General features: G+C 47.6%; 10 protein-coding genes across 10 annotated transcripts; 3 read left to right on the forward strand and 7 right to left on the reverse strand.

The window, feature by feature from the left end:
- Nucleotides 1-587: 587 nt before the first annotated feature.
- On the reverse strand, nt 588-1794 carry LY89DRAFT_681158 (uncharacterized protein). Its single transcript, XM_018214215.1, has 2 exons — nt 1595-1794; nt 588-1506 (listed from the first exon to the last, which is right to left on the reverse strand). The coding sequence occupies exons 1-2, from the start codon at nt 1734-1736 to the stop codon at nt 743-745; spliced, it is 906 nt and encodes a 301-aa protein (XP_018076096.1). The 5' UTR covers nt 1737-1794; the 3' UTR covers nt 588-742.
- A 156-nt stretch (nt 1795-1950) lies between these two features.
- On the reverse strand, nt 1951-3224 carry LY89DRAFT_681159 (DnaJ domain-containing protein). The gene is made up of 2 exons (XM_018214216.1): nt 3016-3224; nt 1951-2877 (listed from the first exon to the last, which is right to left on the reverse strand). Exons 1-2 carry the CDS (start codon nt 3170-3172, stop codon nt 2072-2074), a joined length of 963 nt encoding a protein of 320 aa, XP_018076097.1. The 5' UTR covers nt 3173-3224; the 3' UTR covers nt 1951-2071.
- Nucleotides 3225-4328: 1104 nt separating this feature from the next.
- Nucleotides 4329-6266, reverse strand: LY89DRAFT_729247 (uncharacterized protein; the record flags this gene model as incomplete). The annotated part of the gene is made up of 1 exon (XM_018219362.1): nt 4329-6266. The coding sequence occupies one exon, from the start codon at nt 6264-6266 to the stop codon at nt 4329-4331; it is 1938 nt and encodes a 645-aa protein (XP_018076098.1).
- A 260-nt stretch (nt 6267-6526) lies between these two features.
- LY89DRAFT_729248 (alpha/beta-hydrolase) lies at nt 6527-8850 on the reverse strand (the record flags this gene model as incomplete). Its single annotated transcript, XM_018219363.1, has 5 exons — nt 6527-7144; nt 7200-7663; nt 7733-7793; nt 7845-8573; nt 8626-8850. 5 exons carry the CDS (start codon nt 8848-8850, stop codon nt 6527-6529), a joined length of 2097 nt encoding a protein of 698 aa, XP_018076099.1.
- A 605-nt stretch (nt 8851-9455) lies between these two features.
- On the reverse strand, nt 9456-9650 carry LY89DRAFT_576834 (uncharacterized protein; the record flags this gene model as incomplete). Its single annotated transcript, XM_018208859.1, has 1 exon — nt 9456-9650. A coding segment is annotated over one exon (195 nt), but the record flags the coding sequence as incomplete, so codon positions are not given.
- An 833-nt stretch (nt 9651-10483) lies between these two features.
- On the reverse strand, nt 10484-12163 carry LY89DRAFT_664914 (uncharacterized protein; the record flags this gene model as incomplete). The annotated part of the gene is made up of 4 exons (XM_018212811.1): nt 10484-10567; nt 10665-10738; nt 10848-11961; nt 12047-12163. The coding sequence occupies 4 exons, from the start codon at nt 12161-12163 to the stop codon at nt 10484-10486; spliced, it is 1389 nt and encodes a 462-aa protein (XP_018076101.1).
- Nucleotides 12164-12892: 729 nt separating this feature from the next.
- Nucleotides 12893-13200, forward strand: LY89DRAFT_729250 (uncharacterized protein; the record flags this gene model as incomplete). Its single annotated transcript, XM_018219364.1, has 2 exons — nt 12893-12979; nt 13033-13200. 2 exons carry the CDS (start codon nt 12893-12895, stop codon nt 13198-13200), a joined length of 255 nt encoding a protein of 84 aa, XP_018076102.1.
- A 54-nt stretch (nt 13201-13254) lies between these two features.
- On the reverse strand, nt 13255-14377 carry LY89DRAFT_681160 (N-acetyltransferase 5). The gene is made up of 2 exons (XM_018214217.1): nt 13828-14377; nt 13255-13781 (listed from the first exon to the last, which is right to left on the reverse strand). Exons 1-2 carry the CDS (start codon nt 13994-13996, stop codon nt 13387-13389), a joined length of 564 nt encoding a protein of 187 aa, XP_018076103.1. The 5' UTR covers nt 13997-14377; the 3' UTR covers nt 13255-13386.
- Nucleotides 14378-14500: 123 nt separating this feature from the next.
- Nucleotides 14501-16311, forward strand: LY89DRAFT_608208 (alpha/beta-hydrolase). The gene is made up of 2 exons (XM_018210489.1): nt 14501-15717; nt 15765-16311. The coding sequence occupies exons 1-2, from the start codon at nt 14811-14813 to the stop codon at nt 15872-15874; spliced, it is 1017 nt and encodes a 338-aa protein (XP_018076104.1). The 5' UTR covers nt 14501-14810; the 3' UTR covers nt 15875-16311.
- A 990-nt stretch (nt 16312-17301) lies between these two features.
- Nucleotides 17302-18612, forward strand: LY89DRAFT_704571 (uncharacterized protein). Its single transcript, XM_018217393.1, has 3 exons — nt 17302-17641; nt 17785-18246; nt 18300-18612. Exons 1-3 carry the CDS (start codon nt 17461-17463, stop codon nt 18449-18451), a joined length of 795 nt encoding a protein of 264 aa, XP_018076105.1. The 5' UTR covers nt 17302-17460; the 3' UTR covers nt 18452-18612.
- Nucleotides 18613-19465: the final 853 nt, after the last annotated feature.

Below are 19465 nucleotides of genomic sequence, written 5' to 3' on the forward strand. Positions count from 1 at the left end.
GCTCGATTACTAAGTACTGAGGCGACTTGGCAGGCAGAAAGAACTCCACACTCAGTCAAAGTGAACATTGCCCTCATAAACACTATCTTGAAGAAATGTCGAATCGACAAGAAGTCTAAGCTGCAAAGAAACAACTTGGCAGGCAGAAAGTCGGACAGGTTTTGGGAATACATTAGAGCCTGAGAGTATCAAATCACTGAAAGTCTGACAACGAGAACGTCGAGAAGTCAGACAACTTGGCAAAGAGGAAAGTTGTTCTACAGCAGAACAATCATCCGAAAAGAAGTCTGAAGCCGCAAGACGAACAACTTGGTAGGTAGAAAGTCAGATATGAGTTGAGGAGGTTTTGTCGGTTTTCATAAACAAAGGCATTTCCGACTTTCACAGTGGTAGTTTGACAGGCTCACATTTTAGCAGTGTCATATTTGAGTATTTCCAGGGTCATGTTGACCAGCTGACACAGCAGTTGTTCAACTTTGAATGTCTGAAAAATTCTGGCAACTTATATACGAAACAAAGCTGTGTCAAGACCATGGATATTGAGGCAGAAATGTATGCCGGAGCATGACATTGACAAAAGAGTCCTTCACCAGATAGGGGAAATAGCTTGGGCAGAACTTTTTAAGATTGGAATGATTGCATTCAACATTCATTCACTTGCTCGGCCTATAACTCCAATGCTCGGGAATCATCAATCATAGAGCTCGTAAAGTCATAAAGCCGTCAACAAAACCCAGCCGAATCATATCCCCAAAGCATCATACTTCCCAGCAGCAGCTTTCCTCACCGCCATCGAAGGATAATTAATCTTGTTCTTCGAGCCCAGACTTTCGCCCTCCGTATCTTTTCTCCTCTTAACAACCCCATCCAATTTCTGCACCCTCTCCAAATCCTTCCGCTTCCTAACTTCCCCACCGCGCTGCACTTTATCCTTCCTCTCCTCAACACGCGCCTTCCCCTTCTCCTCCCTAGGCCTCTTCTTCGCCCTCCTCAATTCCCTCTCCCTCACCTTCCTACACCTCTCCTCCTCCTCCTTACCAACAACCCACGGTACCCCCAAAACCGTCTCCCTAAACTCCCTAACCTCATCCCACGCCCTAACCTCCGCATCCAACCCCCTCACAACCTCAATTTTAACCCCCTCTACCTGAAACTCCTTCCACCACATATTAACCCTCCCCTTAACCTTGATCACTGTCCCGACATCGATCTCCGCCCACGGCACAACCGGGTTCTCGGTCGATGGTGTAGAATCCTCTTTCTTGTCGCCCTTCCCTTCCTGAAGCTTCGCAAGCTGCCCCAAATGCTTCTTCCCTGCATCAGGAGCTTCGAAAACAGGCGGAGCAGGAACTGTGACTTCGACACACACCCCACTGCTATCATCTAGCGTGAAGATCTTTTTGTCTTTATTCTCCTTCTTCTCTCGAACCTCGTCGATCGCGACCACCACGCCGGTGATCTTAACCCATTTTACAGGGTGGTTGAGGAAATGGTACAGCTTTCTCTCTATAAATCTTTATATCAACTTTATCCCTCCCAAAGACATCGCAGTATATGAGAGGAGAGGAGATGAAACTAGGGGAGGAAGACAAACGTTCACAATACACCCCCACGTCTCTCAATCCAGAGACATCTATCGCGCTCAAGGGGACCCATTTCCCGATCGTGGGCGAGAGGCTTTGGCAGTAATCGGGGTAGATGGTCAGGTTTCCAGGTTCGGGGAGAGCGGATGTCATGGCATGATTGGTGATGTTTCGCGGTGCGGAGGAGTGGTTGAGATGATGGATGTGGATGTTGATGTTGGTGAGGAGACGCGTCGTCGAAGCGCGACGGGAAAACTGGGCACGTGCTACCAGGTAGTGGGGGCGAGAATCACGGGGATAGAGATTTCGGGGAAGGATTTGGGGTTCGAGAGGTTGGGCAATGTTGGGAAGAGGGAGAGGAGTTTAGTGGGAAAATTGATTCGTTATTGTTCCATACTATGTAGACGCCGTGCTCATATCCCTCCTGCCGGAAACCCTTCCATGATACGCCCCGCAATGCATGACTATGAGAACTGATATTGCGGCACTCAAGCCTTTTTTCTCTTGGTCTTCTTCCCATCACTCTTCTTCCTTCCTCCATATTGATTTCCCTCCTTCAGTCTCTTCGCCGCAGCCTGGAACGCTTCTTCAGAAGGCTCACCATCATCCATTTCCTCGCTTCCCCTCTTCGTTCCCCTCTTATTCTGCCTCCTCGCACTAGAACTCGCATTGCCAGCATACTTGGCCTCCAGCTTATCCAGAAATGAGGCTCCTTGCGAGGCATTCTTCTTCTGAATCAATGCCATCAGCTCATCCTCTCCCTTCGGCTTGCCCTTCCTCGCATACAACTTATCATGCACCCCCAACTCCTTCGCATACTCCTCAGCCTCCGTGCCCTCGTCCCTCGCAGCCTTCATCCTCGCCTCCTTCGCGCTCTCACTCTCACTCATATACGCCCTAAAAGGCTTTACATCTCCCCTCTTAATCGCCTCGTCAATGTACTCCCTAAACCTCTCCTCATCCTCCAAACAGTTGCTCAGCATAACCGTCTCATAGATCCCAGCCCACTTGCCCTTGAACTTCTCGTACGCCGCGAGCACATCGTCTTTCTCTTCATCAGATTTCTTGTACTGTTTGGCGAAGGCGTCGATGGCGTCAGGTGTGATGATATCTCTGAATTGCTCGGAGTAGAACTCGGCCCAGCTGAAGTCGTCGTCGATATCGATTGACTCGGAAGTTGAGCCGGTGACATCGTAGCGTTTTCTGCGGATGGGGTCTGAGAGGACGGCGTATGCGAAGGCGATTTCTTGGAATTTGGCGTGGGCTTCTTCTTTCTTGTCTTCGGAAGCCTTGTCTGGATTGGATGTTAGTAGATGTTGGAGGGTAGTGTTTGCGCGAGTCAGGTAGATGGATGTATGCTGTGATATTTGACTTCAACAATTTGAGTGAAGCTTGAATCTTCAAGTTGCAGTAGGGAAAGGTATGCGCATACCTGGATGATGCTTCAATGCAGCCTTGCGATACGCAGACTTGATGTTGTCAGGCGTCGCGGTCTTCTCGATGCCCAGGACGGTGTAAGGCTCAATCTTAGGCGGCTCATCATCCATCATGTCCTCGAGATCAATATCTTTCTTGGCTTTGCGCGGCATCTTGTCTAGTCGATGGGTCGTGGGAGGGAATTGTGTTGTTGGACGTTGTCGAGTTGGAGAGATGTTTTGGGAGACGCGCCGGAACTTTTTGGCGTCGAGTCGGACCGAACTTTCCTCGACTTCCAAAGTTGACAGCCTGAAAAGATTTTGAGACCTGCAACTTCACTGCAATGAGGCCCGTTATTGAACAGCCTCCAATGTAAAGACGCAAATCAAACAAGTGTCTTGACTCAATCACAATCTACGAAATCTGTCCTAGCATACATCTCACCATCTGCGAACTTTCTAAATCCTATAGAGTACCTTTTCTTCTCTTCGTGGTCTCGAAATCTGCTCAGTAGTGATGCTGCAATACATCGATATCTGTGTCTCCAGCTTGCTAGCGTAAGCTGTGTTCTAGCAATCAAGGTCGTTAGAATAGTGTTTTTGATCCATGCAATTCGTAAACGTTGCGAGATCTGACAATGGAGCGGCATCCATGCCAACGACGTAGTACTTCTCGTACGTTTCAATCTCCTTCAGCTTATCGGCTCTCGAGTTAGCTTTCCAACATCTTGCGTTGCTACTAACAACATAAAGGAGCTGGATGAGTCTGGCTGTGGGTAGATTATCGAGTGGACAAGCGATTAACAGCAGACTCCAAATCCTAGTACATACTGCCTTATTTGTATATTACTACATGCCATCTTTGTCTTACCTGCTCGACTTCTTCATTCTCAGACTAAATGTCGAGGATAATTGAGGGCCAACGGCTTCAGATGGATCAGCGATTGCTCAGTCAGCTCGATAGTATTCAGATAGCACAAGGTACACCTAGTGAATGACCTCCAGAGCTCAGGAAAAAGTTCCAAAATATCAATCTTCTAGGTCAAGTGCCCAACAAGAGACAGGCAAAGTCTAGTCCTTGCTTATTCTCGAAACTAGATAACAACTTGAAGAAGCACAGTATCGAGTAAACGGCTAACTCTTTGTTTCAAGCTATTAATTATCAATCACCGCCAAGACAAAGGTATCGTGTACAAAACGCTATGCAGCAAACAAGAATATCCCACAATCCCTTCAAACAACACAATATCTTAAACCCCATATAAACAGCTAAACCGCCCATGCATGCAATCAATCAACACCCATAAAGAATAAACCAAAGTATATAGAATTATACATGACCCCACCCCCTCCTCACCCTCGTCTTCTCCAACCCCAACACCAAATACGGATTCCCCTCCGGCCCATCACCTCCCGCACTCCCCAAAAACACACTCAAATCCCCCCTCCTCTTCTCCCTCTCGTCTTCAATCACTTCTCCATCCTCTCTTATCCCTCCCGTCGGACCTTCAATCTCCTCTCCCGCTTCCCTAGCATTATTCCCGCCCGCACTAGTGCCCTCAACACATTCCTGCACACGAGGTGGAGCGAGGCCGTAGACTAGCCCGAGCCATTGCGCGGACCATTCTGTGATTAATGGAAGTCCCGGAGTGAAGAGGAGGAGGAGAGTTAGGAGGGAGAAGAGGGTTATGCAGGCTTGGAGGATGGTGCCTAGTAATGTCTGTCCCGTGCCGAAGTCGGAGATTTGACCTGAGACAATCCATTGCGGTTGTGGTGTTGAGGTGCTGTCTGATGCTGATGTGGGTGTTGATTTTGAAGAGAGGAGTGAACAAGCAGGTGGTGCGAGATCGGTGGGGAAATTGGCCGTAGACGTTGAATTTGGGTTCGAGGTCGAGGAAGAGTTGGAGTTGGAGCTCGGATCGAAATTGGGGTGCGTTTCTGTCGTCGGAGAAGGTAGAGAGGTCGTGTCTAGTGTGGCAATGGAGGATGTGTGATCGATTGTTGAGAGTACGATGTCCATTGCTCGTTTTGCTAGGTCGTCTGATGTCCAGCTTAGGCCTTGGAGTAACCTAAGGACGAACTCGGTAGTTGATGCTGACATCCAAGTATCGAGGTCGAATGGCTCCATTATACATGTTATATCTATTGGGGTTTGGAGAAGTGGTGTAGTTGAGATGGCAGATGAGGAGGGATCAAGGACATTGTTGATAGCCCAGGATACGTAGCCTTTGCAGACTGATACGTTGGCAGATAAGTAGGAGGTATAGTGTGGTGTGACATCAGTCTGTCCAAATATCCCAGCCATGATTGTTATGGTACCGTTGGCGGAGGAAATGTCGATCAGTGAGCCGTCGGTGTTGGTTATTCGTAGACCATCTCCATTGGAGTCCGTTGTCAACATTGGTGGGACCCAAGATGGCGACGACGAGACGATTGTGTTGTCAGAGTAGAAGCTAGGTGCGCAGAAGGTGAGAGTGCCTGTTGAGACTTGATTTGATGGAGCTGAAAGAGTGATGGGGTTAAGCGAAGGACCAAATATCTGGGTGTAATTCGCATTCGAGGAATTTTCCGACGATAATGGAAAGACGAATAGACTCGAGTGCGGATTACTAGGATCTAATGCATCGACGAGGTTGTTCGATACAGTGGTGATGTGCCCAGTCGCATCGTAGCCGAGTGGAATAGGCAAGTTCGTCGTAGATAGGGGGAAGGTATCGAATCTGCTAACTTTCACAAAAGACCATTTATATAGTATACTGAAAGCTACAGTAGCAACGAGAAAAGGTATGCGGAAACAGAAAACTGCATTCGACCCATGTACAAGTTGTGCTCTTAGGGGAGCAGTTGTCTGCGAGTTAAGGATCTTTGCCAACCCAAGTCCGTGGTATACGAGTCGATGTGTAAGATATTTCGACACGAGAAGGCGCGAGACGCGTGGTATAATGATGCCCAGGGCTCCGGACTCGACACCAACTATCGCAAGCCATGACTGAACTGATAGATGTCCTCCTATACACACGGGCGCACTTGCTGACAGTCCGCGAGAGTGAGAGCAAGTTCCGTTAGAGATCAAAAGTACAGATATTATTATGAAGATGAAAGACGCGACGAGAAGGAGCCAGTCCATCGTTCCGAGCAGCGACACTCTTGTTGTTTTCTGATCTGCTGGGTCCCATTTTGAGCGTTGCTGGGTCCGTCGTCTGGATTGTCGAAGGTTTCGTATGCGCATCTTAGTTGGTGTGAGGTGAATTGTCGTCATGGACTCCATAGTATCGGATACATGGCCTGGTGGGTGTCACAGTGGAAGGTTGCTAGGGAAAAGAGATGATGTTGTGGTGGTGGAGCTTGGAGAGTGATATTCGCTTAGCATCCGAGAATGCGTTGCCAGTCTGTTGCTCATTTTATGAGGAATGAAATCTTGAATTTTAGTGAAGCGCAATTTCATTGTATGAATGAGGGATACCATTCTACCAATCATTGTATCAATGCCCAAAACAGGCCCATCCTTCGAGCCTAGATTCGCGTTCTTCACAACAGACGCGGCAACGCCTCCTTGGGTTGTCTTTCAGCAATCATGTGCATAGGCAATTTCATAGATTTCTGCCCCCAAAACTCCATCATGTGGAGGGAGATGGTCTGCATTTCTTGGAAAGCAATCATCCTTTCCGTCTCCGCTCTCGCTTCTTCCGACTCTGCCTCAAACGGATTGCCACGATACGGATGAAATGGCCACTCATCAGCTTCGCAAATGGTGTGGCCTGTCTTGCTCGGATGTGGAGGCACCTGTCCTAGCAGGAAATAGCCTCTGAGTTTGTTGATCGTACACTTCGATACCGCCGAAAGACTGCAATGTCCTTCTGACTTTTGCTCAACGATACCAGCATTCACGAATTTCTTGGCCATAGCAATGCCAGCACTGAGAGGTGTGACTGGGTCGTATGTGTTGCTGACGAAAAGCACCGGAAAGGATGTATTGATCGGTTTGCGCTTATGAGCAGGATGGTCGTCCCACCGCATAGGAGGATCAACAGGACTGACTCCCCAACTATCGCATCCGATCATGACTGTCATCCAGACATCTGCGAACGACGAGTAGTTCGATATACGATCGAATCGATCTTGCAGGTTAGGAATGGTTTCGTTTAGCTGTACCGTGTTAGTAACAGGCCAGCACCAACATCAAGAAAAGTAGAAACCTCACCGTATATCGCTTGTCGCTACACATTATAGCATCTTGAGCATCGGTTGGGTACGCCCAATATGGGAGCAAATCTTGACAAAGCAAGGGTAACTCTGGCACGATGCCAGAGTCAAGAACACTGTCTTGGCCCCTTGAAAGGGCGTCAAAAATCGTTGCTATAATGTTCCATAACCCTGTAGGACTATAAAGAGTCCCAAAGATGAGCCTCTTGAGGTCACTGTGAGTGATTATCAGAGGCATATTTGAGTTTTTGTTCGCAAACATTAGAGGCGTCTTCTTGATTCTGTCCATGACAGACTCGAACCGCTTCGTGATGTCCTCGGGCTTGTCTCCATCTCTATACATTGCGCATTGGCCTTCGGCCTTGTGGCAGTATGTTGAGAAAGAGTTGAAGATTGTATCAGCATCCTGGATACTATCTTCCCACACAGGTTCAACATAGTGGTCTGCGTGTACGACTCCATCTGCATTGAGTTAGCGGATCTTCGAAGTACCATGTTACAGAATAGAGGATGTATCTGCTAACAACATACCTAAGACAACTCGGCCAACTCGATCTGGAAACATGGCAGCGAACGTCGCACCGAGGAGAGTCTATGCTTGTATTAGACCACCATCACCAGATACGTGATAAGGATGACGTACTCCATAACTGAATCCCCAATAAACTAACTTCCCTTTGGTATCCAGAGCTTTGCTATCATCTTTAGGGTCCTCGGACAACTTCATCTCTTCTGGAACTGGATGACATGATTCAACACGCTGTGTCTCAGTCCATTCGTCCCAAGCATCAATGATGCTGAGCATGTCTCTTGCCACGCTCGGCGTGTGCACATATCTCAAGATACTATCTTTGCCATGCAGTTCATCTTTGTTCTCACACAACTTTGCCAGAGCTCTTGCCCGAGTGTCCAACTTGGCCAAAGAGTCAGAGCTGGAATTCACAAGACCAATTTCTGTTCCTTGAAGCTGCCACATCAATCGATGGAATAAACCACGAGCCTGGTCTTCATCTTGCGTTCCCGGTGCAGGATAGGAGAAGCAATCGGCCCTAGGAGTTGTGGCTCCGATACCACGAGGATCGAAGCCGATAATGTCTTGGGACTCGCCTACAACCTTCTGGATATAAGGTCCAAAGGCCAATGCAGCCATAGTTCCAGCACCACCCGGTCCACCAGGGTTGATCAGCAAAGGTGATTTTGATTGCTTTTCCCATATTGGATGCTTTCCTGGGACCATGAGCAGTGCAATGTGAACTTTAGGATTATCTTTCGACTCGTTCAGGGGTCGATGGTAGTCCATAGACACAGTGAGACGAGCACAGAAATTGCTGGCGAAACATGGATGCCAGACAAGTTTCTCACTTGGTACAATCTGTCAAATTGTCAGTGCCATCATTCACAACTCGAAGATTAGAAGTTCGCACGTCAGCGAAGTCCACATCTCGTTCAATAGCTTTCTCTGTGAGACGGCGTTGTGGACTAGGCCAGACAAGACTCATGATACTATCAGAATACCACCAGGCAGAGACGAGAAGAACCAGAATCACTCCGTGTAAGAATTGACGACGCTTCCGATGCGTCCTCAATTGATCGCGAGGCTGGCTGAGAACGGACTTCTCGCCATCACGAAAAAGCTCTTGAGAATCCATTGTGAAAGGAAAAAGACGATCTGATATGGAGGTGGTCATTCAAGTGAGAGACCTGCTCAGAAGATGTATATTGCCAACAGCACGACTTGGTTTCAACCAAATCGAGGTTGGAGAAGAAATGAGGGGTCGATGTTTGGTATATATCTGTGCTCAAGGCAGCAACGCATCATACTGTAGTACAGGGCTGGATTGCGACCGGGTCAATCTCTGGCCGATGAAGGTGCTGTGCCTCTCAAGTACAATTGAAGGTATCAAGGGAGAAGATCTATCGGCATACGAGAAATGTTATTGGAAGTTTATGCATGTTCGAGGGGATAATTCACCCGATGGCTTTTAATTGGTCAATTGTGACGTCCGGGGAAGCTCTCTTCAAGAACAGCTCCGCTTACTAATCAGTGACTGTGCCCCAACCACCTGTTTCTTCTCCAAGCTTGGGGACCGCTTCCTTCTTCTTCTTTTTTGGAAAGCCTGGACAATGAAGATCTCTTCCATGGCCGCATCGAGTGGAGTGTTTAGAAGGGTCGTAGAGTTACGACTTTATATGTATGAACATTGTACAGTTCTTTCGTATCAGCATACTTGCTTAATCCATGCCCTTTAGCTACCTATGGACCAGGGTCTTTGTGCTGATCCGTCCATCTGCTCAAAGCATCAAAATCAACGCATTTGTGCGCTACACCCCATCCACTGGAGCCTTGCTTTCTCAGCGTTTCACCGTCTGCCTCCAAGAACGCTTCCAAAGTCGTGTCTCCGGAACATATGAGGCTTTGTCTGATATAATCAAAACAATGTGCAACATGGCCGGCGAGTTGCTTGTAAGCAGGGTGACCCGGAAGATCTACTGGTCCGTTGAGCCTCGTCACTTTCTTGTGTTTGATTCCAAGGGTTGAATCGCTCGTCTGGCATGAACAAGTTGGCGATTTTCTGCTCTGTTATGACTTGGGACAAATTAGCCCCATGGATTCGAGAAGAATGTTCATTAGGACCAACCATCAGGAATCACTGATCGGGTAGAGAAAAATGTAGCCCAAATCCATATTCCCACCACAATGAATACCAGCAGTGTGAAAGCGAATATGGAACAGATTTGCCATAGATTCATTGAGCCGTCCTTCACTTTTCGTCTTCCGCATCTGATGCATTGCTCAGAATGTATGCCTTCTGCATCCTTCTCTGACTCAGTCAGGATTTCGACGTCGGCATTGCTTGATGGAAGCCTGTGGTACTGATGTTCCATTGTAGAGCAAATTTGAACCGATGAGAACTTTGTAAAGTGACTTATTGGTGTGAAAGTTCACGTGCCGTAATGCTTCTGAGATGCGAACATAAGTGGGAAGTTGAGAATTGCAGGGCTGCTGTTTCAGGGCAGGCAGTGATACGTACAAAAATACTTGCGCGCTGGGTAGAGAATTCAAAACCAAGGCTTGAATGTGAAAGGACTGCACCAGGCTACACACAGCAAAAGCGCCACTGTACCGTACTGCGACTCTAAAATGATGGCAGCGTTGTACACAGTTTAGTACCAGGTTGTACAAGACTATCCAAAGCTCTGTCCCAAATTCAAGCTGTCGAATGAACTATAAAGCCAGTCGGCGCGAAGTTGGCCCCAAAGCGAAGAGAACTAAGTTTTAGCTCAATTGACTTCAATCTTTAGACTTGTACGCTGAGAGTGTACACGTGGTGTGGCTCTCTTGTACCAGCGTGCAAAAGTGTTGGACTATAGCAACCAAGTCATCACTTCGCACTAGCGTAAATGCGTGTCATGGGGCTCAATCTATGGTATCTAATCCGAGGCGTAGTCTTATCCTCCTTACTTTTCTTGTGCTTCCGGCATGCCATCCTGCACTCATTTGACTACCGATAAGCAACTTCCAGTCGGCGAGAAAGACTCGGCCCATGAATAGTAGAATACATTATCTAGGTTTTGTAGGATTTGAAGTACATTCATACTGTAGAAGCTCCATCAAGAGTTCGACTTCAATGTTCCCTGCACGTACCTCTCACGTACAACCACCGGGCTACTTCAACACTTGGCCGATCAACGAGTCTCTCAAAAACATCTGCCCACCAGAATACAACTGGAGCCACCAACAGAAATCCCAGAATCAAACCGCCTTCATACTTGATCCTTGTCTCTTTGCCGATTACAGTCCAGATAAATGAAACCGTGCCATATTCAAAAGTGTGTAACGCAGACCCATGGACATGATACAACGCATAGCTGATCTTTCCAAGGTATCCTGAGAACGATGAGGTAAACATATTCTCTAATACCTCAGAGCTGTTTAGAGACCACAGTACCAACGTAGCCCCAATGGTGTGCCAATTTGTATACTTTGCCGTGATCGAAGATAACCAGATATAGCCCATGGTCTCACCACTGTGTCGAATGGGGAAGGAGAGGAGATGAAGACCAAGAATGAGGAGAGGCAATATGTATACAAGGTGCTTATACGATGTTCGATTCTGCAGTGAAGGCCGAGTCTCAAGCGAAATATCAGCAAAACACATGCCACTGATGAACAGAGCGACATGCCACTTGTCGCAATACATGCAGTAGATCCAAAGAGCAGAGGCTAAGACCGATCGGAACAGTAGTTGGAACCTGGATATGCATATGGGAAACAGAAAGAGTATCATCGATGCTCGGAACTCGATCGGGAGGGTCCATAGGTGAGAGTCATAAGCGTAATCGTGAACTTTCCAATCCCATGGATTTGTCAATTCTGCAACGAAGAAATGACACCAGTTGAGAAGCTGTTCGTAATGGCCTGCGAAGTGCCGAGGGCGTGGTTCGATGACTCCTGGCAGTATCGAGTAGCCAGGAAAGTCTTGGAGGCGAAGTCGGATGCTAATCATGACAAGGAACGTTGTCACGAAAGCGGGCAGAAATAAACGTATTCCTCTGCGAAAAATCGCGGAGCCGATACTATCCGTAAGCTGATCCCATGATCCGGAACGAATATGAGACAAGGGCTTGAGAGCCAGGGCATAGCCCGAAATCATGAAGAAGATGGCCACCATTGGCACGCCACTGTAGAGACGGACAATGGGAAGCTGAAAGAGCCAATTGTTTTCGTGATCGTAGCCATATCCGAATCGCTTGCCAGGCTGGAAAGGATCCAAAAAAATGAGATATGAAGACTATCAGGGAGGCATATCCTCGAAGGCCGTCCAGGAAAGCAGTCCGAGGGACCTTGTCGCGATGTCTCGCTTCTTGAGCTGCGACCTGATGAAAATAGTTGGGCATCAGGGCATTGGTTGCATACTTGGTGCAAGTCCGAGTGTAGCTACACAGCTTTCTCGGAGTCATCATGTTGCTTTCAAATGGGTATTGTGGCATGTGAAGAGCAGACGTTAACCAACACACAGGTCGTATGTTACTTACTTATATGGCACAATTAGCTGAATGGATATTAAGTCTTGCAGTGAAAAAGCTGAGCGACCTGCTGTGACATGCTTGGAGAGTGGAGGAGAGTTCTTAGAGTATGTCCTTTAGATGACCATTCCTAGTCACTTGGGTCACAGTGTCTCTACCATGGTTCTGAATGTGTACAGAATGTCCGAGGATAAGGATGGAGCAGACTCAGTGACACATGGGCACAAGATTCAATCGACTATAAGCAAGAACAACAGTAGTGCACTAGACTGTAGGTCGAATCTCGGGATGATGTGAGAACAAAGAGAAAAAAGGTGATGATGGCAACAGGGGCTTTGCAATGCCTTCATTCGGATTGTGTAACAATTCTCAAGTTACACATCGTGAACAAGTGCAGTCTATGTTGCTAGCATAGTACCGGCTAAGCTAAAGAGTGGTGCGCTATTATTCAATAATGTCCTAAACCTGGTGACTGAATGTAACACAACTACTTGTAGGCGTTCAACGGGCTCAAGGTTGGCAACATCTAGCAGCAGAAACCACAAAGTTCAAGTCGGCATATAAAGGTTTTCCTCCTACTCGACATATCTCTCATCACAAACCACCTCATTAAATCCAAAACATACCACAACAACGCCAAGAAGTCCCAACTCAGAACGCAATATGAAGGTCTCCCAGTACTTTGCCTCGATTTTTGTCCTTTCAGCGGGGTTGAGCATGGCTGCACCCACCGACAGCCTTCAGACGAGAGTCCGTATACCCGAAATTCCTGACTTAAGTCAGATTTAACGTTAGAATTATAGCAAGATCGTCCTCCGGCCCCAGGTTTCAAGATGCTGGTCAAGGACTCCGCCGGCACCCAAATTCAGAAGAGACAGGATCGCCCACCTCCTCCGGACAAAGTGGATGAGGTCGAGAAGAGACAAGATCGTCCACCTCCTCCAGATAAGGCGGACGAGGTCGAAAAGTGACAGCACCGCGATCACGCATTGCAGAGAGACAGAGAATTAAACAACTTTGTTTTAGTCAGGATATTCCACAGTTGAGAGTGATTAATGGAAATAAAGCAATGAATCCGATTTTTTATACATCGCCGAAGTATTGCATGTGAACACCTTGAAGTCATGGGCATGACACCACTCTGGATTAGACCAGACTCAAAAGACGTCCTCCCGAGTGACTGTAAAGTTCTCACCATTCTCCCTAATATGTTTCGAATCCCTATCTCTTCTCAAGGGCTTCCGCATATCGAGTCCGTCCTCTGCATCACCTGTAAGGCCATCGACGTAATAATCCAGTACTCTCCGGTACACACTATATCCCATTTTCCCATACAATGCTTGCGCGATCTTGTTGCTCCTCCTTACATACAGATCCACGAACCATGCGTCGTACTCATCAACACCACGTTCTAGAGAGCGTGTGAGGATTTGTGCGAGAACTAGACGACGGGCGTGAGGTGCGACGGTCAGGGCAGTTACGTGAGCGTGAAAAGGCAGATAATGCTCGCTAAATTGCAAATAGGAGGGCGAAGACTCGAGTTTTCCCATCACTATATCATGAATAAGCCTTGCAACACCAAATAAAGTGAGGCATACTGTAGCCAGTGATAGTGCCATCTTGTGCCTCAGCGGCAATGAAGAGATTTGGCCAGCGTGCGAGATAGGAGAAGTAAAATTCGAGGTCGTATGTCTCTGTCAAAGGGTCCAAATTTGTAGCATTGAATTTGAAAACATCCATAGCATTGAAATGGCGTAGAGAAGTCATCTCGGAGAGTACCAGCTTTCTATACTCCCTAGATTGCTCTGCTTTTCATTCGGAGCTATGCAAGCACTTTCGCTCGAGCGAGGCCCTTGATATGGCGGCTGACTTTATCAGGTGCGATAGCCGACAGCAACTTGGTACCACACTGCTCAACTCCGTGAAAGTGCTATCACACGCTGCGAGATTCTATCCTCTTACTGCTCCAGACACTAGCACTTCTCGCAAAGCATCCAAAATGTGGGGTTGACGGGAGAGTGAGAGTACCAGCCTCGTAATTCTGTCGGTGGTGTTGTGTCTTTTGTAGCACGACTGTCAGAAATTGCACTGGCCAAATCATAAGTCCATTACAATATATCGCGCTTCGAGGCTGCGAAAGGAGCTCCTTCGAACAGCTAATATCTCAATAAGGCTGTTCCATAACATACCTAGCCTACGCATCGCTTACTAATCAAATTCACGGACTTGCGAGGGTGGACCTCCAGTTATCCGAGCAACCTCTGCAATGCAATTGGCAGTGTATCATGCTTTTGAGCCACCCCGCCCGCCTCTTGAAGCTTCATTCCCTGAAGCAGTTACTACAAACAGTTAGAAGACACGCAAACAACCGTGGAGGTGAGTCTAGTCCAAATTCGGGATGCTATTGCGATTGACGCTCGGATCCATTGAGTCGTTGCCGTCAGGGGAAGTATATCTCCAGTCTGTTGTTCAAGTGTAACGTTATAGCTCTGTACCACCAATTCATCGGAATCAAGTTTATGTATTTTCTTATTCTGCAGGCAACTCTACAATTGACCACACAGAAGTCGGCAAGCAAGACATGGCAAACTCGCTGGACGCCACGGCCCCCGTCTATCTGAGACACTTCTCTTTCTTTCAACGTCTATACTATGGCATCCGAATTCGTGTAATGAAATCGCTCGCAACGGCCTTCTTCAGCTTGTTTAGATTGCCAGGTGTTCGCGATAACTCGATTCTGCCAACCTATACGACAGTCTATCCATGCCAACCCAAGCTCACAAATCGAGTTTTCTTCCCGAAATCATACAAGCCCGACGATGCGCCACTACCTTTATACCTTGATATACATGGCGGAGGCTTCGCGTTGATGAGTCCTTGCGTGGACGATTGGTTCTGTACCGAGTTCTGCAATGACAACAAACTGCTAGTTATCAGTCTCGATTATCCGAAAACACCCGCGCATCCATACCCCGCAGGAGTACAAGCAATTGCAGATCTTGTGGATGCGATACTGAAGGATGAGTCTTTGCCCTTTGACAGGAAGAAGGTTGCCATTGGCGGATTCAGCGCTGGTGCGACCCTTTCTCTCGCGGCACCACAAGATGCAAGATTGAAAGGCAAGATTGGAGGAGTGGCTGCATTCTATCCCCCAACCAATTGGACCACCAGCATCGATTGGAAACTCTCAACGAGACCAAAAGATGCAGGACCGGATGGGTTGAAAAGCCAAGCGGGCATGTTCGACTACGCCTACTTCAAACCAGATCAAAATCTGAAAGATCCGCAAGCCAGTGTTGCTTTTGCTTCTCGAGAATCACTCCCACCTAAGCTATGCATTGTCGGTTGTGAATTCGACATGCTTTGCCGCGATTCGGAGCTGATGGCTGAGAGTTTGGCAAAGGTAGGAAATGGCCCAAGAACAGGAACAGATACTGCCTGGGAGCAAAATGGAGTTCGTTGGGAGAAGGTTCTGAAAGAAGTACACGGTAGGTGGCAGAAATGGTGGCATCTTCTCTGACTGACAATTGCGTAGGCTTTGATCTTATCCCTGCACGGGGCGAAGAGAAAGCCCGGACTAAGGCGAGGGGAAAGAAGATGCATCAGGATGCCGCTGAATTTCTCTTACGTGAGGTGTACGTGTGAGGTATGGCGCAATTAAACACGATATCAGGCAATGAAAGCTTGAAAGACTTTGAAGCATTGTCTCTATGCTGATGCTCTGTCATGAATTGGCCTTTTATTGTTGACAAATCGACCACAATGCAGAATATTCTGGGGCTTGATTACTGTAGTATGCCTTTTCTTAATGCCACAATCATATACTTTGTTGTTGCTAGGAAGCGTAGAAAGGGCCAGAAAGGGCTCACCTGGAATGATTGTTGGTCGCGGTTGCTTTTTTTGAAGCTTGAGTCGAACTTCCTTCTAGTTTTGCCGAAGTATGTCGACTGGTTCATCCTCCCACCTTCAATGCTTGATCGTTTTCATACACATTGAAGAACTCGGGAGGAGATATTAAAGCTCCCAAAACAAAGTGTTCGAGAAAGCTTCATTCCTGCTCCGTTGCCAGTTACAGCAATGCCTTTGATGAGTCAAGGCAGTTTGCATTGCTCGTGATCTTATTGCACACAAGTCAGTACAGATCAATGCTTCTCTATAGATACGATTTCTCCTCGTTTCAACGGTCTAGCATGTAAACACTGTTTTCTTCTTGGCGACGCCTCGATTCTGCCAAGACGAAGATATAACAGATTTCTTTCAACGATGGGAGTCTAGACCCCGAGAGCTTCTCTCAAGTGTGGTTGCACATGTGAATTGTCATGACCCAGGAAGGAGCGGTGGCGAACTCTAAGTGCGAGATTCATTGATTCTCTCCAAGGTGGTAGTTCAGCTCGATGAGACGTCTTCTATACATGTGGCGTTCTCCGATAGCCAAGAGACAAGTCTGTCGGAAATGTTCCGACCTTGTACCTCGCAAGAAGGAGATCCTAAATTTGCAATCTTTGCCTACAATACCACAAGGAACTTCTAAATATGGAGAATCGTGAGTCTCCCGCGCTTAGTGGTTGAGATTCGAGAACTTGGAAGCGGCGCTACGACTCTTTCGGGATCTGAGACCAGTAAAATACTGACCAAGAGATTGGCAGGTCTCAAACTCTCTACCAAGAAAACTGCGATGACTTTTCGCCGCTCATGCAAAACGTCGTCGCGACCTCGGTTCAGCAGCCAAGATGCCTCGCCAAAGGCTTGAGATCTGTGCTGAGGCTCAAAGTGCCCCCTTGCTTTCTCTTCCATGGTCCGCGTCGATCGTGTCACTTGGCGTTTGATGAAACATTGGCATTTCTCCTACAGTCTAACTGTAAGATTCAACCACTCAGATGAGGAACAGGTTATCATGGAAAATATCCATCCTGGTTCTAGATGTTGGGGTCGGGCCAGCCCGTGCAGCAGAATATGGCTGACCAGGCTTGGAGAGGAGCGACTAGTCTCAAGTTGGGGCCCCTCCATACTTTCATATAAATGTCTTGTCCATCATGCCCGTCTCATCCTTTTCTGATTCTCCAGCTGCGCTCCTCCATTTCTTTTCATTTCACTGTGATTGACTTGTTATCAGAAGCTTGACGCCTCGGGATCTGGATCTCTTTCTAATCATTTAATACTCCATCATTTGTTTAGTCCTGCGACCCTCATTCAAAGCAATCTTTTCAGCAAGACCAAATTCCATCACCAACATGCAGCAAAATCTTCTTGTGGTGCTCGGCCTTCTCACGGCTCAGCTCAATGCTCTACCTCTTAACATCAATCTGGGAGCATACTCGCCTGCCTTGGTAGTCGGTGATGGTGAAATCTCATTCGGCGGTAAGCAAGATGTCTCCAACCTGATGAACGCACTCGAAGGCGCCGCAGTTTCAGGTACGCCGAATTAAACAATTCACATCTACACTCACAATCACACTCCATGCTTACTCTCCCTTCACCGACCTCTTGTTATCGCCTACACTTACACTTACACTTCTTATCTGATCGAAAGACATCAAGCTTACAACCGACAATAGGAGCAACCGCAGCAGCAGCAGCCGCGGCCCCAGCTGCTTCAGCCGCACCTGCAGCTGCAGCTCAAGCCCAGCCGGCCACACAAGCTCAAGCCCAACCTCAAGCGCAAGTCGTGCCCGCAGCTGGAACCACCGACCAAACAACACAGATCACCTCCTTGCAAGGAATGGGCAAGGAGATCGCGCCCCGCGTCGTGCCCCTCATCAAGAGCACCACTGAGAAACGAGACATCGCTGGCTTCAACGCGGCATTGAACTACGCAACTGGAGCACTGAAGACTAGCCCCGAGGTTGAGCTCGGCACTGGTGAGGGCGGATCCGGTGTTGGTATTACGCAGAAGGCCGGTGGAACTACGAGTACCACTACGAAGGCGGCGAGGAATGTGGAGGAGGGACCAGCGAGGAAAATGAAGACTACTGTTACGACTATGTTTGTCAGAGGTGGACCTGCTCAAGCTGTTGCTGGTATGTGATTTACTCTGAAGGAAAGGGTGGATGAGGCTAATAACGAGGAACAGAACGTAGCGAAGAGAACTCCTCAGCACCCATGGAAAAGCGAGCTCCTTCCCCAAGCAGCATCGATGGTGTCAATCTTAACATGGCTGAAGGACAAGTTGCCGAACTCACATTCGTTGAGACGCGAGCTGTTGAGGATGATGATGAGGAGTAGACTCACTGTCAATGATTGATGAGAGGCGGAGATTTGGAAATACATATTTTCTTGTTTTGTAAGCTATAAATTTGTTGCGATTACCATTCTTGTGATGAAGATGAAGGGCGTCTTGATACGGATTTTACATATCCTGGAGATACGGATTATTTAGATGGGAGGGAATTATACACTGGATCTACCTCTCTCTTTCCTTCATTCTTGTCCTTGAGTTCTACGGTATAGTAATCTCTTTCCTTTTTGGAAGTAGATCAATTCTTCTCTATTTCTCTACAATGCCACAGAACCCACCTAACAGCACTTCATCGCTCATTCATTAACTCAAACTACCAAGACCAAATCCCCATCACACATTAACTTGGCGATTTCATCCATGTCCCAGCACATCTGGGCAAAGTCACAGCTTGCATTATTGTTGACCCACCACGCGGACAACGAGTCGCGGCCCGTGTTGAAGATCTTGTTGCAGAAGGCTGGGCAGTCCCGGCAGTTTAGAGCTAAGAAAATAAGTTTCGCCAAGATGTGTTTGTGGTTGTGAAACGGGGGGGGAAAGCCAAGATGGAGAGGTGGGGCGGGAAAGGATAGGGGTTGCGAAGCGAGAGGGAAGGTTGGGGAATGAGTTCATGATGAAGAGTGAAGTTCGAAATAGCTTATTTTCTGGGATTCTGCTGTTGATTGATAAGTATATTTAGAAGAACGTATTCTTGGATCCACTGGCGGTGCATGCTACCAGGTTGTGGTTAGTTATGTCATACACGCTACTATGAGTCCATGGAAGATCTTCGATCGAGAGCATAAAGGTATTCTTAGTATTGGATCTCACGGTCAAAGACAGAGAGTTGGGAAATTTTCGATGGGGCAATAAAGCTGATACATCCTTATTTCAGTCATCACACTAGGTTGTCTTTGAAGCACGGAGAGAGGTCCACGTTTGAACGTTTCTGCTGATGATAGTCTTCGTCACAGTCTTGCGTACGCTCAACAGTCCAGTCACTGCTCAAGTATCTCGAAATG

The sequence above is a fragment of the Mollisia scopiformis genome (assembly GCF_001500285.1).
Source record: "Mollisia scopiformis unplaced genomic scaffold LY89scaffold_4, whole genome shotgun sequence".
In the NCBI taxonomy this organism is placed as follows: Eukaryota; Fungi; Ascomycota; class Leotiomycetes; order Helotiales; family Mollisiaceae; genus Mollisia; species Mollisia scopiformis.